This window comes from Cephus cinctus, unplaced genomic scaffold (assembly GCF_000341935.2).
Source record: "Cephus cinctus unplaced genomic scaffold, Ccin1 Ccin1_scaffold0689, whole genome shotgun sequence".
NCBI classification, from domain to species: domain Eukaryota; kingdom Metazoa; phylum Arthropoda; class Insecta; order Hymenoptera; family Cephidae; genus Cephus; species Cephus cinctus.
This window is the reverse complement of record NW_014333312.1, coordinates 384497-404375: the sequence shown is the minus strand read 5'-3', so window position 1 is coordinate 404375 and position 19879 is coordinate 384497. Positions and strand designations below refer to the sequence as shown.

Genomic DNA, 19879 nt, shown 5'->3' with positions numbered 1-19879 from the left:
TAGTAAGGAAAGCTATCTGGTGGAAATCATTCAGTCGTCTGCTACATTAAGAAAGTGAAAGTTATTACTGCTTGCTTCAAAGAATATTCAATAAAATACGAAATGGCAAGCGTTTCGGGAACGTTTGTGAAAATAAGTGTATTGAGTAGTATAGGAGTTGGCAGCTGGTACGCTGGCCAGTTATGTGAAAGAATAAAACATGAGAATAAAGAAAAAGACATCCGAGCGGGTTTATTCTCTAGTTATGGCATTAAAAATGTGCCCGCTCTGCCAATTTTTGGAACAGTTTCTGCAGCAACACCACTAGTCCCTGCTGATCATCAAGGAGATATGGGATCTGGTCTTTCAACAAAGGCTACAAGAATTTCACAGGTAAATTCTTCAAATATTCCTTAACTCAGAAATCTAACCTTTCATTTAGTTCAGTTAGCTAATACAAACTGGGCCACGTGTCCTCATTGTTGAGGATCCCGCTGAATTTAATATAGTAGCGGTACGATTTGAATGTTTGCCAGATAATGAAGTACGGTTTTCCGGGACTCGATAATGTTAGATCGTACGACAATTTTGTTCTCTCGTACGACAGAAGGAACAGAGTTGCTCACTGGGTATTCGAACACCTGACGAAGGAGACTTTAAAACCAAACGATAGTATAGACAGATCCAAATGTGAATTTAAACCAGATACCAGTATACATCCGTTTTTTAGGTAAGAGAAGTACCAAATGTCGCGCATATAGAAACATTTAAATATTGACATGATATAAATAATAATATATTTGTGTAGAGCTGACAATAGTGATTATAAAGGCAGCGGTTATGATCGTGGTCACTTAGCTGCAGCGGGAAATCACAAAGTGGATCAGAAACATATAGAGCAAACATTTTTTTTATCTAATATAGCACCTCAAGTTGGCGTTGGTTTTAATAGGCATTCCTGGAATAGATTAGAGAAATATGTCAGGAAATTAACTCACGTTTATAAAGACGTCTACGTCTGTACTGGTCCACTTTATTTACCAAAGTAAGTTTTTCAGGATTTTATATTTTACATTTTAATCTTGAATAACTGACCCTATCTTTACTTGTAACAGGAAGGATGCTGATGGAAAGAAGTACGTTCGTTATGAAGTAATCGGCGCAAATCATGTGGCCGTCCCAACGCATTTTTATAAAATAGTAGTGGGTGAAACGGATGATTCTAAATACGAAATGGAAGCATTTGTTATGCCAAATGCTCCGATCGATGAGAACACGCCACTCACGAACTTTCGAGTAATATAATTTTTTAATTTCATCTTTGAACAATGGCTGGCCATTTTTAATTTTATAAAGCAATGTGTACTTTTCTTTCTAGGTACCTCCAGAAACTGTGGAACGAGCGGCTGGTCTTTTATTCTTTGACAAGTTATCACGTGAGAAACTCTCGAAAATTAATGGAAAAAGTATCGGATGGTTTTAAGAAATGTGGAAGGTAGGAAATGCAATTTTACAAACATGAGTGATGTTGGGCATTTTCCCAGCCGTATGTACAATTTTATTAGAGGGTTGTATGGAGTGAATTTTAAGACGAGTTTTTAACTTTTTTTAGACTGATATTGACGATTATATTTTTAATTGTAGCGTGCAATACTTACCTGTTATTAAATGTTAAATATATACTGGGTACTGTTACAAATCTATTATTCATTATGTAAAAACTGTTTGTGTATAAATGCTCAAATCTTTATTATTTTGTACACTTAACCATCCGAGATGCTACTGATAATAATGCAAAAGATCCTATCTCGTAATTAGATAAATTAGCAATGAACAGAAGTGACAATATCGAAACGTCAGTCTTGCAAGGAGTAAATTGCATATTTTGATCCTCTCCCAATACAGATAGGATATAATTAGATTAGATAACAATTATCTTACTAATGTTGATCAGTTATGACTGAGAAAAATCCCTGGCAATTTCCAAACATTTTTGTTTATCAATGAAATCCGATCAATCCTTATAAAAGTTACTTTGGTTGTCATGGTAAATATTACATACCAAGTATAACAGGTTTCGCCGTTAAATACTGCCTTTCATATATAAAAATCCTATCGATAAAACCATTTATAATCTTTCACAACTTATCGTCTACATGTATATACAAAATTAACATGTTCGCCAAGGAACCATGAGAAAACTTCTTCTAAAGTAATACACATGCATCCTCGACACTACACAACAATCACCATACAATACAATACATCAAGTACATTCAATAGCATCTGTTCGGTCAATCAGCAATTATATCATTATGTTATAAGAAGAAAGGCAAAACATTATGCTCTCAGAGATCTTGCTCTCCTATAACGTCAACTGTCGCATTCGGAAATGTCTTTTAAATATCATTTAATCACTTTATAAATAGGTTCGCTGTAAATACTCTATATTTAGGCATTAAAATGGACGGGTCTTGGTTTAGCTCGGTGAGTCCCTTTGGAATGATACCGCAGCTTAAGGACACTTTTGAATGTTTAAGTACACTTAGTTTTGTGAAGAAAAAAATGTATGATACACAAGATCGTGCGACTCATAAAAAAAGTCATAGGTGACTAATGTAGGTCAGGCTTCTCATTGAGAAATAGTAGAGAATACTGAAGATCCTTTCGATACGTAAGATACGACAAGGACTAGAAACTTTGCATGAGACCCTTAATAGTTCCCTACCATTTTCTATTTCTCTCCTCTCTCTCTCTCTCTACTGTTTTAAGTGTAACTCCTGTCGAGGCTTCTTGCCTAAAGAAAATCTCATTCCGGTTAAGGAGTGTGGAGTAATAACTTCTTACTCGGGGGACTAGGATAGGTTCATGACGAATGACCTTGCCACGGGCTTCTTCGATTTCTCAGATTAACCTTTCCTCAGGTGGTGGCTTCATTACATTATCCATCTCGACTCGAGGATTGCTGAATTCTTGAGCACTAGGGCTGTATGTACCACGAGTAGCACGTTTTTTACGCGCCATCATGAATAATGCTATTAGTGATCCAGCTGCTATAAGGAAAAGGCAACCAAGAATCGGTCCCACAATAACGGCAATGTCTAATGCTTGACTTCCCAAGAAATGTTCCGACTAAGGAAAATAGAAGAAAGTGAAATTAGTAAATATAATTTAAAAATAGAGTTTCTTAAAATAAAATATTATACCTCGGTGCAATTTTGCCCTGTATAATCAGAAGTACAGTGGCAAGTATATCCAGCATCGTCTAGACATTCACAAGTCCCACCATTTTGACAGTAATCCTACAATAAATTAATTATTTAGATTGTTGTATTATAATATATATTACAATAATATAAGACACTTACCTCTCTGCAAGGATCCTCTATATTGCAGTTGTACCCACAGTAACCAAGGTCACAGCTGCAGTGATATGTCCCAGGCAAATTTTTGCATTGACCATGTCCACAGTCCACATCTTCCTCTATGCATTCATCAACATCAATCGAACAATTTGATCCTCTATATCCAGTACCAGTGCAGTTGCATGTGTACTCATTAACACCATCGTAACATTTCCCATCATTTTTACAGGGAACATTTCCATCGACATCTGGTGCACAGTCATCAATGTTTGTTTCACAGTATAGACCAGTGTAACCAGGTAAACATGTACATTGTGGAGGCTTATAGTAAAAACAATATTAAAACATAGTGTCGCCATCAACTGCAGAATTAATATTTAAGAAATACTGATTTATATATGTACCTGATATAGAAAATCACATCTGGCTCCATTCTGACATTTTTGTTTAATACAATAAGGTATATCACAAACTGATCCTTCGTATCCTGGCATGCAGTTGCAGGTGAAGTTATCACCAGTTTTAGGATTAATTACATCAACGCATGTGGAGCCATTTCTACAAGGTTGATTTTCACAGGTTATCAATCTGAAGTTCTCACATAGGTCGCCAGTGAATTGATCAGGGCATTCACAGCGGAATGATCCTGGTAGATTAACACATACTCCATCATGTTGGCATGGACGTACTTTAACACATTCATTGATATCCTCCTCACACCTGTACATATTTTACATAACAATACCGTTAATGATTCATTAAATATAATGACTTTACGAAATTCATACAGATATAAAAAATAAATTTTACTCACAGCCAACCTTGCCAACCTTTGTTGCAGATGCAACTATAATTTGCTATAGAATCTATACACGTAGCCCCATTCTGGCATTTATTATCTTCACATTCATCAATATCTACTGAACAATCATCCTCAGCATATCCCGGTGGACACTCACATACGTAACTAGTAGTTTTGTCTTGACAGTAACCATTATTTTTACAATCATTGTCAAAGCAAAGACGGCAGCCAATACTCTCATAATTTGAAGCGTTATCCTGTGGTTGCAATGCAAGAAACTCCAATGGCGTGAAGTTTGCATTCTTATAAACTTCATCGTAGGTAAAGTAATGTAGTAGCATATTACCAATACGAACTTCGCCTAAGCAACCTTTGAAGGCTTTGCCTAATTGTAATGAGAAATATAATCAGACAGCACGAATGATAATTTTAGTATTTCAAAATGATCTTGAATAAGGAAATCTTACCAGACGCGATACTGTGTGGTGGTGAAGAAGTTGTCAAAATGTGATCAGCGAAGTCGACTGAATTTCCATCAATATTGTCTCTTGAATCTATCTGTCTAGTAGTGGTGTAACTATGTCTGTCTGACAAACCACCGCCTAATCCTCCCAGAGTAACAGTACCACTAACCAGAAGGTCGTACCAAAGCAAGAAACTAAAGTTGGGGCTAATTTGCGGTATGGTGTCATCATTATAATTTGAATATCCACATTCCATGGTGTTGTTGCTCAATCTAATTAATATGGATGTCCAATTGCCATCTGGTTCATGCTTCCCAAAAATCAATTCTCCAGTATTCTGAGTATCCAAGTTCCAGGAGATGGTTACATTGTCTTTATAAACAGATACCGTAAAGTGTTGATTCCCAGTTCTAGGTGTTATTTGCATAAGTGTGCCACCGGTATTGGAACGATATGTGATTTCAATAGTATCAATAGTAGATTCCGTAACGTTAGTCTCTTCTGATTGATTGTAAACATATGTAAACATTGTACTGACACCATCAAATGTGGCATTGGCGACACATTCATAACCATCGTCAAGATTTTGACATTTAGATCCAGTAGGACAATCTTGAAGTTGACAGAATTCCATCTCTTGACACATTTTCCCAGTGTATCCACGTGGACATTGACACCAGAAATCATTCCAGGTCACGTGACACGTACCATTGTGATAACAAGGATTGTTGACACATACGTTATCAGATACAACACCTTCTAAAACAGTTTCTCTATCGAAAGAGACATTACCGAATTGTATAAGATTTCTTATATCTTTAGCTTTAAGTGGATAAAACTCAACAACCATTATGTCAACACCGTTTGATATTTGTACATCCTGAATGACTCCTTTGAAGTTGACTTGCGGCGTTTGTACTACCTCCATCTGTCTACTATCGACTTGGCGGATGTATCGTGATGCCTGAGGTAGCCCACCCAGGTATAAAACTGTCACATTTAATTGGCCAGTGGCACTGATTGTCTTCCGAAAGTATTCGGTGCCATTGATCTTCACCTGGACTAGTGTGACGTTTCTGACAATTTGTATCAAATGATTATTACCGTCATTTAACTTCACACCGCCAACTGTGTAGGCCTCCGTGCCATTGAATTGAATTCTCACAAGAAGTTCGCCACCCTCCAATTGTGCAGCTATATACGTTTTCTCTTGTTTCCCGTCAAATTGTGTGCTTGGTTCTGATCCTAGATAAAATATGTCTCCTCTATCTTGTCTGGTTCTAATAAACATAGATATATCTACTATGGATCTAACTGCTCTTCTAGCCATGTCTGCCACTCTGACGGTCACATAACTATTTGTAATGTTCTCATAACCAAAAGTTGCTGCTGTCATGTTATACTGACAAGTGTGACCAAGATAAGGACGTTCGCATTTGCAAGAGAAATCTCTCCACCGGTCTGTACAGTGTCCACCATTCTTACAAGGATTTGGAGAGCACTGTGCTTCTCTAGGACAACCCGGTTCGACATTTTCCATGAGAACTGTTTTTGACGTTGTTCCGGAGTATATCTAAATAAATGTTTATTACGTTAATATTATCGACATAACGAACTGAGTAATTGATTATATATAATTAAATAAATTTACCCATTCTCCGTTAATGACAACGTCTTCGGTACAGCCTACAAAAAACGGCGGACCGTGCGTGAGTCTTCTCAAATAACTGATTGTCCCTCCTACATAGGTCGTCGGAAATGATGTATGATTAGCGTTAGAACCCTCGTTAAGATTAATTGGATAGATCGTCTGTTCTTCATTAGCCGACAGCACAAGATGAGTAGCGTTAATAGCGACGAAGACTTTCTGCCATGTAGAGTCATTCAAACCACTGCCAATAAATACTCCTTCCCATTTATTTAATAAACTCGAGTGAAGATTTAGCTTCCCATTAACGAGTTCCAGGATGTAGAACGTGGACCCTTTACCAATAGCCAAGAGTCCATTGGGCAGAGTGGTCCGGAAGCGGAACTGGATATCATATCCCTCATCCCGGCTTGTGTTTACCATGATATAGGAACTTCCGCTGAGCGACATTGTGGTTACCTGAAATAATCAAATATTTGAAGAATCCCTTCACACAACGAAGATATTAGTAACCTACGCACCTTCTCCTAAACTCTTGAATATCGTGCAAACAGAAAGCGAACAAAGAAATAAATATAATTATAATGCACAATTGATGTTATACTTACGTAATCGCATATTTCTCCGTGATATCCATTTGGGCAAGTACAGTTAAATTTATGCTCAGTTTCGTCAACCAAATAGGGCCAACAAGTCCCACCGTTTTGACATGCGTTACCCTGACAACCAGTAAGAGCAACTGAGCAATTTTTGCCACCATATTCAGGATCGCATGTGCAAAAATAATCAGCTCTTCCATCTATACAGTCTCCATGTTCACAAGGCGTATATCTTTTACATTCATCAATATCATGTTGACAATGATCACCTTCGTAACCTTCATCACATTCACACGTGTAACCGCCTATACGGTCCATACATGTTCCAGCCAAACAAGGATTGCTCTCGCATTCATTGATATTAAATTCACAATTTTTACCAGTCACACCCTGCACGCAGATGCATTCATATCCACTGGCATTAGCATAACTGAATTCCTGAGTGAATATCGCTGGCAGTGTAGACGCATTGCTTTTGTACAATTCCTTATTAGATCTCTCAAGACAAGTGCCATTGTACTTGCACGGTGTGCTCTCGCACTCGTTTATATCAACTTCACAATTTTGTCCAGTATAGCCGATATAACATTGACACTTATAGCTCTTGATGTCATCGATGCATTGCGCCCCATTGACACAAGGACTTGACAGACAATCGTCAATGTTGTTCTCACAGTGAAAACCCTCGAAACCAGTGTCTGTACAGTCACAGGTGTAATTATTAATGCCGTCGATACACTGCCCATAATTTAAGCAAGGTGATGAATCACAGTCATCAATGTTGGTTTCACAGTTGTATCCATTGAAGCCTGGCGAGCAGATGCAACTATAGGCAGCTATTTCATCGACGCATGTGGCACCGTTCAAGCAGGGATCACTTTCGCACTCATTGATATCGATGTCGCAGGTCTTTCCTGAATATCCTGGTGGACAACGGCACTCGAAGGTATTTATACGGTCGATGCAGGTGGCGTTGTTCTTGCAGGGTCCGCAAAGGCACTCATCGATGTCTATATTGCAGTGGTCTCCAGAGAATCCCGGTCGGCAGAAACAGGCGTAGCTACCCTCATTGTTCAAGCAGATGCCATTGTTGCACAATGGAGTACCTTCACGCTCGCACTCATTCACGTCCATGTCGCAAAATTGTCCTAAATGAAGAAATGCATATTTCAATGAACTTGGACGCTAATTATGAGGTAAGAAGTCGTTAAAGAACGTACCTTGGTAACCTTCGTTGCAGGTGCACTTAAATCCGTTTTCACCCAGGTCAACGCATGTGCCATTATTGCATGGTTCGCTTGCGCAATGATCAACAATTAAAGTGCAATTCGGTCCTCTATATCCTTCCCTGCACCTACACTCGTAACCGGCGACCATGTCGACGCAAACTTTTCCATCAGCGCAAGTTACACCAGCACATTCGTCTACGTTAACGTCGCATGTCTTTCCTTCGAATCCTGCTGGACATTCGCATACGTATTCTCGTCGGGATCTGGCGACCAGGGTGCATGTGCCATTATTGGTACATGGATTGATGGCGCATGCGTCATATTCTCTTTCGCAATTCTCCCCCATGAAATCGCGAGTGCAGTTGCAGCTGTAGCCATTTGTTCTGTCAATACAGGTTCCACCGTTTAGGCAGGGTTGAGACAGACACTCATCGATATTGATTTGACAATTTTTTCCTGAAAAGCAAAAATAGCACGTGGATATTAATTTTTGTTTACATATGATTTTGTGGATGTCTTCAGGATCATCAAGAGACGTAGACCAGGAGGACAGACAATTTTTACGAGATACAATAGATGGAAGGGTTTTTTACCCGTATAGCCAGGAAGACATTGACAGTAGTAACTGTTCAGAAGATCAATGCAACTACCGCCGTTTCTGCACGGATCACTGGAACACTCATCTATGTCTATGGAACAATCAGGTCCGGTCCAGCCTGGTTCGCAATTGCAAAAATATCCACCGGGCTGTAATGGATGTGAAACGAAAGAAAGCGAATGTGCAAGACAATACAAAGAAGCTGGAATAACCAGGATTAAGGATGTTGCCCATCGTTACTCACGTAATCATGACAGGCCGAGATCTGCTTACACGGCATATTGCGACAAGTGATTGGTTCTTTGCAATGCGGTCCAGCCCAGAATCTTGTGCATTGACACATTATTCCATGGCTCGTCTCGAGGCAGGTACCACCGTTCAAACAAGCGGTACACCAATCAGATGCAGGAGTCAAACATGTTGGGCCTTTTTGGTTTGTCAAAAGACACAGGCGAAACAAACACATCAAGCAAACATAGAACAAAGCACAAGCAGGAATAAAGGTGTATAAGACAATAATTGCACAATGAACAACACAATTAGGTAATAAAAAAATTGTGAAATTTTGATTATTAACACATCTCTCACCTCTCCAATCCGGAAGACACGTGCAGTTGTATCCGTCCTTATTACTGTTGCAGCTACCACCATTCATACAAGGATTGCTTGCGCAATAGTTGACTGTACAATTCGGTGGATTTCCCATGTATCCTGGTTTACATACACACTGTGCCCCGTGTATATCTTCTACGCAGATGCTATTCACAGGACACGTTCCTTTTTCGCAAGGATTATGAAGTTCGCAGTGACGTCCCGTAAAACCCTCCAAGCAGTTGCAGTGATAGGAGCCAACGTCATCGACGCAAACTCCGCCATTCACGCATGGATTTGACAGACACTCGTTCAAATTAAGCTCGCAGTTTTGACCTTCGAACCCCATGGGGCAGCGGCATATATAGCCACCGTAATTGTCAAAACACTCGCCGTTGTTCAGACAAGGATTGTTCTCACATTCGTCGATGTTTATCTCGCAATTCGCACCCCGATATCTGTAGGATTTCAATAATTTTTTAATGACGATTTAAAAAAAATTATTTCCTCTACCACAAAACTCACCCCGTACGGTCGCATCTGCACGTGTAATTGTTAACGCCGTCTATGCACGTGCCTCCATGTTTGCAAGGACTCGGCGCACATTCGTTGATATTAATCTCACAATTTTTTCCAGTATATCCAGGATTACATTCGCATTTGTAGTCACTTTCCGTGAGAGCCATACAAATACCATCATTTTTGCATGGATTCTGCTCGCAAAGTCGTACACCCAGTTGCGACTCGCAGAACGCACCCGTGAATCCAGGTTGACAAGTGCAGCTGTAGTCGCCCTTCTGATCTTCAGTACAGGCTCCTCCGTTTCTGCAAGGACCGCTCAAACACGGTGGACCTAAAGAATAATAAAAGTGCCAAAAACGTCGAGGAGAGTGAATGACAAAGAGTGACAGAGGAAAAATTTGACAAGAAGCATTGTCTTAAGCAAAAGCGTTATCGTGATACATGCGGCAATAAAGCAAGCAACATTTTTTTTCAGATGTGCAAAATTTTCATCCGTGTGTACAGTGCAGAGATCAAGATACCAAAGATCATCTTGATCTATTTATACTGTGCGTTTAAAGAAAGAAGAAAAAAAAACGGAATCCAGATTCCCCTGAAATAAAAAGAATAGTTATTTCTACCATTGTCAAGCTGGCAGTTGTTTCCAGAATAACGAGCGTAACAGTGGCACTCGTAGCGGTCCTGTCGTGAAATGCATTTACCATGCATCATGCATGGTTCGTTGTGGCAAAAGTCCGTGGCAACGGCAGTGATGGCTGCCAATCCGCCAACACTGTTTGGACCACCTGAAAGATGGTACAAATGCATGCGCTCTACAAAACACGAGCCAGCTCTACAAAACGAATGTGGGACAACATCAACAACAAGGATAAATAAATGTGCTAGCTGCTCGACAAACAAAAACAAGAAATGGAATAACTCGACCAATCGACAGCAGACTATATAGGTAATGTCTAGCAACAGTATAATAACGACAGTGGTGCTGGGAAAATTGTTTAAAATAATATAAAAATGAATTAATTTTTCTAGAAACGCTCCTGACGTCACGAACAATCGGAAGAGTCGCCAACGTGAGACGGACAAAGACTTTCACGTTTGCGAATAGCAAACTAAAAAATGTCTACAAGGAAATGACTTCGAATTCGTCTCGGCTTTATAATACGCCATGGAAATTCCAGAGCGGAAGTGACAACGCAAGATGAACTCTCTTACATCCTTTCGTCTCCAACGGACAGGGACCGAATACGGCACCACTGTTGAAAGTGTCGTTGAAGAGGATGCCGGGTCCTTGTAATATGCATCCTTTGAATCCTTCACCGACAATCAGCGAGGAATTGATGTCGTAATCAGGCAGCATCAGAATGGCAGAGTTATAGGTGGCATTGGCGATCACCTAATAAACAGCAAAACAGTAATATTCATCGACTCCGGAGACGCTATTTTATTACGCATAAACGTAAACTGAGATGCTCGAGAAAAATACAAACCTGAGTGTTTCCAGCGGCATTCAGCGTGAGATTACCAAGTCTAAATATCATATTGACATTCTGCCAAGCATTGTTGAGCAATCTGGCGTTGAGTTTAGCCTCGTAGCGTTGCTGATTGATAATGGCGACGAAGAGTAGACCTTCCGGCGTCACTTGAAGGCTTATGGAGTCCGCATTGATTCTTTGACTGAAGAGCGTACCCCCGTCGCAGGTCCTGAAGCTCAATCCGCTGTGTCGATGCACCGAGATGGTCGATGCAAGCTTAAGAAAGGCGGAGCCGTTGAAGTAGGCTTCTCTTGGCGCCTCCTGGCCAGCGAAGCTATCGGCATCCTGTGGTGCCTCGTGAGTGAGGATCGACAAAGTGGATAACACTGCAATCATATATATAATTGGACGTATAGTGATACATTCGCCGTTATCGCTTATCTACCGTGTCTTCTGCTTAAGTGTTATACCCACAGATCCAATCAGATTTAACACGATACGATAAACTCCTCGACCCACTTTTCCTTATCAGCGTAACCTGCATTGCTCTCGATAACAGGAAATAATCAATAACGACCGTACCGGGGTACTTCCTACCAAATATAGATAACTAGTTAGAATTTATTATGGTCTTTCGAATTGGAAAGCCCTAACATTTTTCTTTAATACTTTTCATTGACTCGTTTTGCAAATGACTCTTTTTACTCGAGCGAAATCTCAAGGAAAGAACAAACTGCGAATATAATATATACGGGTATACATGTATAATATATACAGATACCAGCTATGTCGGTAACACGTCTTGTGACAGGTGTGTGTTTTTGTTAAATAATACATGAGTTGCATCGTAAGCCATTTATGGTCCTACGTGTGTATATCATAAGAAAAACCGTGGAAAAATTCTACACGTAATTGTAAATAATCCAATTTCTCACGATTCCAATTAATTGTAATTTGTCTATTTCGTGTTGAAAAACTCACGAGCGCATAGGGTAGCACAGTGTATATACATAACATTAAGTTCGGAATAGGCTAATATAGAGAAGCACGTTAACGATTTATAAGACAGACGTGACGCAACGAGTCTCACACGTATAATAAAAAACGAGAGAGAGGCGGAAGTAAAGGAATCACGATCTGCAGCAATGAGAAGCAACGTCTTCGATGCTAAGATAAGAATATCGCAATTGGACAGGAAGAGCGGCAAGCAACTCCCCATTAAATATAAAATATAGAGCTGACTCGCCGTTACTGGACCAAGTGAATTTTTGGCCAAGCGATTAAGTAAATGCGTAGTTAGGCTAGCAAGAATTATGTAAAATCCACGATGTCCCAAAACGTGTAAATTGCACCCATACTCTTGTATACCCAGATACCGTACACATTCTCAAAAGGATATGAGTCGCGGATGTGCATATGGCACTCTTTCCTGAAGACGTAGAGACACAAGAAGAATCCATAATATCCTCGCGTGGGATTGAATGACTACACGTGACTAATGCCACTCCAAATGGAGAAGGAGGAACCGCCTGCAATGCGTTTGGCATACAAAATGGAAAGTAAATGCGCTACGAGTCTCTCTCGGGTCTCGTAGAAAGAAACGCAAACCGGAAATGACGTTTGCACTAGCTTGGCTAGTGCAACGTCCGTAACTTATGACGTGTCTCGTACGTTTTATATACAGTAAATACCAAGCGGTGACACGTTCTGTTCTACTAACGTAAGCATTAAAGTCACCAGTCCGATGGTTTTCGTTGCTTTTGGTCACTCAACTGGCCAGTGGATATACGTATGTACTAAATATATACAGGTTCGACTACTCTCGCGTGCGCTCGTTCAACTCTCCGAACCCGTTTGCCATCCTGATGGAGAATCACACGCCCCCAGGAGCAGCGGACAGCCGTGAGCGGATTTAACGGGAAAAGAAGTCAAACGAAGCAATGGGCATTGTGTCACTTTAATTGTCAAATATATTTCATGGCACTCGGTATACATTGTTTTGATTTCAGGACGGACGTGATATAGACACTTTGACGGATGAGGATCATGGTTGCCGGATCTAATCGATGGGGCCCAGCTGGTTAACACTGGACCCGAACAGTCGATGCTGAATCTTGAACAGCTTCTGGATGGATTCTATCAATCCTTACAGACCTAGATGAGTTCCGAGACTCGGATTGCTCTCTATCTAGATATAGGCCTGAACAGTTGAGTTCCTTGACTCTAGAAGCCTATGCTACATGACTCAACGACGCCGCCACGCCACGCCTACCAAGCCTCGAGGCGGCAGAGTACCTCGCTTTCTTTGTTACAGTCAAGATCCGAGGACTGAATGGAAAATCCAGCGGATCCCAGTACCTGGAGGATGCACGAGTATTCGTGAGAAACGGATGGACTGAGAGTCCATCGATATGGCTGCAACTTGATTCGCCAATAGCATCGAGAACCTTCTACGTCTCGGCATGGAAAAATCGAGGTCTGCGACAATTAATGGTCTTGTTTATTTCACGAGGTTTTAACAAGCAGTTCACAGGCTAGAAAGCTATCCTTGGTGGATGGCCGCTTGCATAATCGCGGTCCGATTTTTCTTCAGAAGGTCACTACTGCTATCGGCCTCCGGCAAGCAGCGCTTAACGTCATCCGGATAATACCGCAAGCCGATAAAAACAAGTATGGCGATGCGTCGATTTATTCCTCAGAGACTTTATCTTCAACATTAGCTTCGTTATTCCACCTATGACTAGAATCTTCGTGCCGGTTCACGTAACTCTTATCTAACGTTCGCATAACCTTGTTTGTCTATAAGACTCGAGAAAGTATCTCTAATAATGCTGTGTTGCCTTCGTGAGGTATTTTGATAATTATCAAAATAATTTTTTTTTTTTTTCATTGGAAAGCAAAAAACTACCCAACTCAATGTCCACAGGTAGTCTTTAAGGACACACCCAACGTTCTACCCCGCATCCGGAAAACGCATTCCTGCAGGATTACGGTACCAAGTTGACTCGGCTAACCCTCGATCAGCACGGATCGGTGAATGAGCCTCATTCATTCCAGCAGCGGTTATACCTGGTGTAACGATTCTCAAAACGATGTCGAAACGTAACGAACACCTAATAAGTGATTTCAGGTAACTATCGTGAGAACCACTGTGTAGATAGCAGTGGGAGTACCGCAATGCAATTCCAGAATAATAACCCTTAACTGCATTCCCAAGTAGTGAAATGCACCCGTAAACATATGTTAGTGAGCATCGGTGCCCCGTTAGCCTAGACTCTGTGTCTCTCTCATCCACGTTATACCAGTATATAATAACGTATGCATGATAAACCAATAATTTCTTTAAGCGTACGTCATTTCTATTAAGGTATTACTACGGTAAACTCAAAACCGCGTAATCGAGCTGAAATTTGTTTTACGTCTAATTTGTATAGCAGTACATCTCTCTATAAATTTTTAACACGATTCACTCATCAGTTTTCGAGTATTTCCGAGTTAAAGTCAGGACTCGTAACACGTATTCCCTATACCTGGCCAATAAAACGCGCATGGTTTCTTTTATTGCATTTGACTCGTCCGCGTAATTCCGATGAAAGACTAGCATGTGGCAAAGTAAAAAATTAGGAATTTTTTAGATTTTCATTAAGAATTTTTTACTCATAGGATTTATTGATAGACATGGAAGAAGTTCGATATTTATTACGAAATCTCTCGTACGACGGCTAGACAAAAGAGCGTTACGGCAAAATTGTGTTTGAGACTGTATTCGGTGTATATACGTATACACTACTGCATCCAATGTACATTAGTGTGCGCCTATCCACGGAGGGATGGGCGTGCGTGAGTGAACTGTACCAGTTCAAAAGTTGACGCTGGATTGATCAAATCTTACATTGAAAATTTTCTTATTTTTCGGTCCGTAGTAATACCTTAATTGGGTATTAACATACCGATAGCCACTTAGTACATTCCAAAAAGAAAATCAAAACAGTACCTGAGTCTGATTCAGCTTTCATATACGCAGTAAGTAACAGTGCTGACAATAACGCGAATGCTTGTTTCCATGTTTTCAGTTCTGGAGACGCAACGGAGACGCTTCATTTTTTTTCTATAACGGTATGCCAACTGACGTTCCCGGTTTATGGATCAGTGACCGTAGACAAAATTACTCCATTACTGGTGAAACGCGTGCGTATTACTGCACGGAGTCAAAGAAGACTATTATTCAGCCTGGAGATAAGTGACAAACGGAGATAGGAATTGATATGGGAATTACAAGCGAGGCGTATTACTCTAACTGAACCGAGAAAGAGTAGAAAGAAGATATTCTTCGATAGAATTAACATACGTAGGTAGATTCATTCCACTATGGAAATAAGATGCCTACACGCTATTGTAGTCTAATTTTAAGTTAGAGTACTCATATGTATACAAGATACATCTCCAAGTAATAATACAGGAGATGACACAGTCCACGTGACGTTTATAATCGTATACGAATCATCGTGCATATATTCCGTTTGTCTTTGAATTTCAAAACTTATAAGACACTAGACTGGAGCTAGGAGAACGTCCAGTGTGGTCAGCAGCATATCGACTTTCTCAGATGATATAGAACAGTAAAGCTGCTTTACGTGTAAGCGACGGAGCGACACACGCGTTAAAGTTTACCTAAGGCTTCCCCAGGGTTCTCCATTAAGTCTTGCGCAAGCAGCGCATACTCCGAAAGAACGATGACAGCGAATGACTTTATAATTTGAGTTTTATATTTTTCTATACCTTTTCCGTCCTAGAATCATCTTACAGTCCATGTAGCTCAGGGCTGCGCGTTAATAAAACTAGTACAAGGGTGCGTGATTGGTACTTGCATTAACAAGGTAACGATAAGAGATGCCATTAACTTGGTACACCCGGTATAATGTATTAGAGGAATAAAATCGATGATTCAGTAGAGTCTAAGTAGATATAAAGACGGTCAGTTTGATATGAAAAATGAATCCGTACCTGCTGGAGTCTGTACGAATCGGAATAAGCTTGTAGCCAGCAGTGAGTAAGGCTTTAAAGTATCTCTATGTAGGCCTTATCTAAATGCATGAGTAGTATATTTACATGTTAAAAAGTACTATGTTGTATGAGCCTTGGAAATTCCTTGGAGACGATAAAGACTCCTGAAGCCTGAAGGTATACTTACGTTAGTGTCATAGCTCTCATGTTGTTCTTATATAAAGTATAGAATTTCGTTCATTCTTTTTTCTCATTATTTGTGCTTCTGTAATTACTTTGGACGATACTACCTACGCTCGTTACCACGGACTCACTCTCCCTACCTCGACTGCGACAATAGTACGGTAAACAGTTCTTTATTACACATACGGCGGAATCACATTGCGGAACGCGCAGGAACCGCTTACGCGAGGTACAAGCGTGAAAAATTGAAGGACGGTATATAGAGAAAATATGTAGGCGCATCCATGTACAGGGCGATTCATTATATATTTATTAAGAATTTTTAATCGAGGTGTATCGTTAGGTTGTTAATGTCAGCTATGGATACAAAACTATCGCCGAGCATTGTCTGACTAAAATTTTGTAATTTAACTGAATAGCTCTGTGCAGAGATACTTCTGATAAAAAAAATATATGTTCATATCATATATGACAGAATCCAGACGCTTTCGAATGTCCACGATACATGAGGCTTCGTGTTACTCGGTCTAGTCAGGCGAATATTGTCTGCATTGTGTACTGTAGGATATACTGTATGCGTGTATGCTACATGTGTCCACAGTTCTGTATGAAACTGTGGATAGCATTATCCGTACAGAATGAGTAGCAGAGTGAGACAAAAGGAAAAATATCTGACCAACTCTGAAGAGGAAAGCATTTGGGAGGAGAAAAGAAAATAAAAAGTGAAAAGTATCTATTTCCTTTTGGACCACTCTGGGAAATGATCTTTACCAGACTTTAGACTGCATTCGCACGTGGCCTCTGGCGCCGCTGGGTCTTAGCAATAACGAGAGTATCCTAGAAGGTCTCTTAAGTGCTCTCAGTGGGTACTTTTGTACTTAAGCTGACTGATAATCGACTGATAGTCTCAAAACGAAGACAAATCCAAATTTTCATGGGAATTCATAATCAGTTTATACGTTATGGCCATGAGCAAGAACTTTTCCGAAGAACGAATACCTCTGATTTCGTCAGTCTACCAGGATCTTCTTCTCAGGGTCGAAAAATATCGAATAAGACATACGTCACCGCTATATTAGTCATAGTGTACTCTGACGGTTCCAATGATTATGGTGATTTTGGTGACCGCTTGTATTATCGAAGAAGAGTTACGACTACAGAATTGCAAATCGTATAAGATGATATTTTCGTGACTCTCATGATAAACGTACCAGTACGCTGTATATATGCACATGCATGTAAATTGCTCATATCTCACGTACCGCGGATATGATATTCGCCTTGGAAATCTCACCAGGATTGCAATCTGAATACTTGGCAATAAAGTTTCACCGGGTTATATACAGTTAATCAGAAAGTAATGAATGTTGGATGTAATAAAATTCATTTTATTTTCTGTTCCAGATTCCCAATTGATAGTCCACAAGGTTCACGAGGTCAACGTGAAAATATTATGGGAACAAATTGTACCTAGTGAAATGAACAAAAATGTTGATAGGTAATTCGTTTCTCGTTAAAGCGAATCGCCGATTCAGAAAGCATGTCTAACAATTCTCTTGGATTCTTCGCTTATCCATCACTGTATATAGCCTATACTCAGATTTCACTTGAATATAATATGAAAAATGAAACTACAACGGTAAATACCGGGTGTCTGATTATGCACCTACAATACTAATGGCTAACGACCGGTTCCCTCTGTTACGTTTCAGTGATGCTCTCTTGATATACTCCTACACGCTAACTCCATTCTACTCCATTCTGTTGTGGAGTTTACACGAAGGGACTAGCAGCAATAAATATACGTACGCACGTACATTGTAAACGCTTAAGAGAAGCACCTGAGCGTGAACGAGAACTCATTAATGCATCGCCATGCCTTCCTTCCACCTGTTATGAATCGAAAGAAAAATTTTAACCGGCCGAGAAATTCGTCTTCGTTGTTAAAGTAACGTTTTTGCATGGTAACATCCGCGTCTTACTACCTGCCATTTCTCATGTTACTTAGACGCTACGAAATTCGAGTAACATTCCACGACCTGAGGAATGATTCGTTGCGCGAATATAGGTATATACTATATAAGCAGGTTAGTCAGGTATAAGGTAGCTGCTACATTGCTACTGCAGGTTGCGGACATTTGTAAGCGATATAATCCTCTGATTAGAGAATCGATATTATACTCAAACTGTGCCGCACAAACGGTTCGATCTTAATTTATATTGCGAGTGCGGACCAGGTGCTGCAATGTTTTCTGTGTTACAGTGGTTAATTTTACACCACTGTATTTGGAAATATACCAAGTTATTTCTAACATAAATAACAGAGGCTATATGTATAGTCAGGTGAAGTTTATGTACACGTCAAAAATTTTCTCTGGTATACATATATATATATATAACTGTGCTTCAGGTAGAGGATTACCTGACTAATGGAAAGTATACTTTCCTAGTCTACCTGGTTTACGTATAAAGGAAACATATGTGTCTTTTGAATATTGGTTTAATAAACTGATTTTTCGAGAGGAGAATAAACGAATTTTGTAGTCAACGTTGAAGCGGGAAACAAGCAACGAGAATCAGGTGCTATGGCGAACCAGGGGGACTCACCTGCGACTACCAAGAACGCACGCATTTCTCGACCGGATCCGAGAATCACGGCTTTGTTTAATCACAGCACTGTATTTTAGATACACTCCACTCACTCGCGAGGCATCACCCTCAGCGATCGTCGCCTTATTTCTTTATTGCTGTTTTAAACAATTTTTTTCCTTTTATATTCTCCTCAAACGTGGCCAGGGGAAGTTTTCCAACTTGCCACTTCAGTCCACCCGCATCACTCGCACAAACGGACTGTACTGTCCCCTGGAGAACGCTTTACGCCGGGGTATCCCCACTATAAGGCCTTCTTTACAGCACGGCCGACTGCTTTTGTCAGTGCTGTATGAAGGTTTTGAAGGACCCTTGCACACACCTGAATATCACTAAAATATTAATTTATATTGTGCCAGCTCCCAGAAGGCGAACGTTCATGATCTTATGTAAGTTTGAGGAATGATACTTCTTCAAAAAATTCTAGGGAAATTTTGCATACTTTTTTCAGTCAGTTTTTCATACACAGCGAGTCCGCCTAGAACGCTTTTATGCCTGAGGTTTTCTTCAATTTTTAATGGTCTCAGGAACGTATATTGGCTTCTGGGTGTCGTACTTTAATCTTCTTGGAATGTTATTGAAAATATTACTCCGAAATGTATTGTTATACAGTTTCCGATGATGATGATGCATATAGTAGTATTCTTTGGTATAATTATGTCTTTTGGAGAAATCTTGTAACCATTTATTAAAAATTATGTCTGGATTTTGTGCTTTCGCTTTTTACTCCGTTGTATGATTTGTTAAATAACAATTACGTACACCACCATAATG

General features: G+C 40.0%; 2 protein-coding genes and 1 long non-coding RNA gene across 9 annotated transcripts; 2 read left to right on the top strand and 1 right to left on the bottom strand.

Annotated features, from left to right (window-relative positions):
* Window positions 1-9: 9 nt before the first annotated feature.
* On the top strand, window positions 10-1729 carry LOC107269673 (nuclease C1). Its single transcript, XM_015743797.2, has 5 exons — window positions 10-372; window positions 516-709; window positions 788-1024; window positions 1095-1275; window positions 1358-1729. The coding sequence occupies exons 1-5, from the start codon at window positions 103-105 to the stop codon at window positions 1460-1462; spliced, it is 987 nt and encodes a 328-aa protein (XP_015599283.1). The 5' UTR covers window positions 10-102; the 3' UTR covers window positions 1463-1729.
* On the bottom strand, window positions 1704-19590 carry LOC107269664 (protein crumbs). 4 transcript variants are annotated; one of them, XM_025086983.1, is made up of 18 exons: window positions 19064-19590; window positions 11285-11655; window positions 11010-11190; window positions 10418-10582; window positions 9801-10128; window positions 9273-9733; window positions 8929-9110; window positions 8680-8833; window positions 8078-8542; window positions 6867-8005; window positions 6780-6785; window positions 6262-6717; window positions 4614-6183; window positions 4159-4531; window positions 3749-4064; window positions 3348-3665; window positions 3186-3281; window positions 1704-3111 (listed from the first exon to the last, which is right to left on the bottom strand). In XM_025086983.1, exons 1-18 carry the CDS (start codon window positions 19086-19088, stop codon window positions 2884-2886), a joined length of 6834 nt encoding a protein of 2277 aa, XP_024942751.1. In that variant the 5' UTR covers window positions 19089-19590; the 3' UTR covers window positions 1704-2883. The 4 variants fall into 4 exon arrangements, with proteins under 4 accessions (XP_024942751.1, XP_024942752.1, XP_015599265.1 ...); XM_025086984.1 differs by lacking the exon at window positions 10418-10582 and having other exon boundaries at window positions 19064-19589; XM_015743779.2 differs by lacking the exon at window positions 6780-6785 and having other exon boundaries at window positions 19064-19588.
* Window positions 11663-19055, top strand: LOC107269682. 4 transcript variants are annotated; one of them, XR_003060260.1, is made up of 5 exons: window positions 11663-12989; window positions 13080-14399; window positions 15343-15617; window positions 17861-18095; window positions 18169-19055. It is a non-coding gene; the product is annotated as an uncharacterized LOC107269682 (long non-coding RNA). The 4 variants fall into 4 exon arrangements; XR_003060262.1 differs by having other exon boundaries at window positions 11663-13745; window positions 13863-14399; XR_003060261.1 differs by having other exon boundaries at window positions 11663-13939; window positions 14196-14399.
* Window positions 19591-19879: the final 289 nt, after the last annotated feature.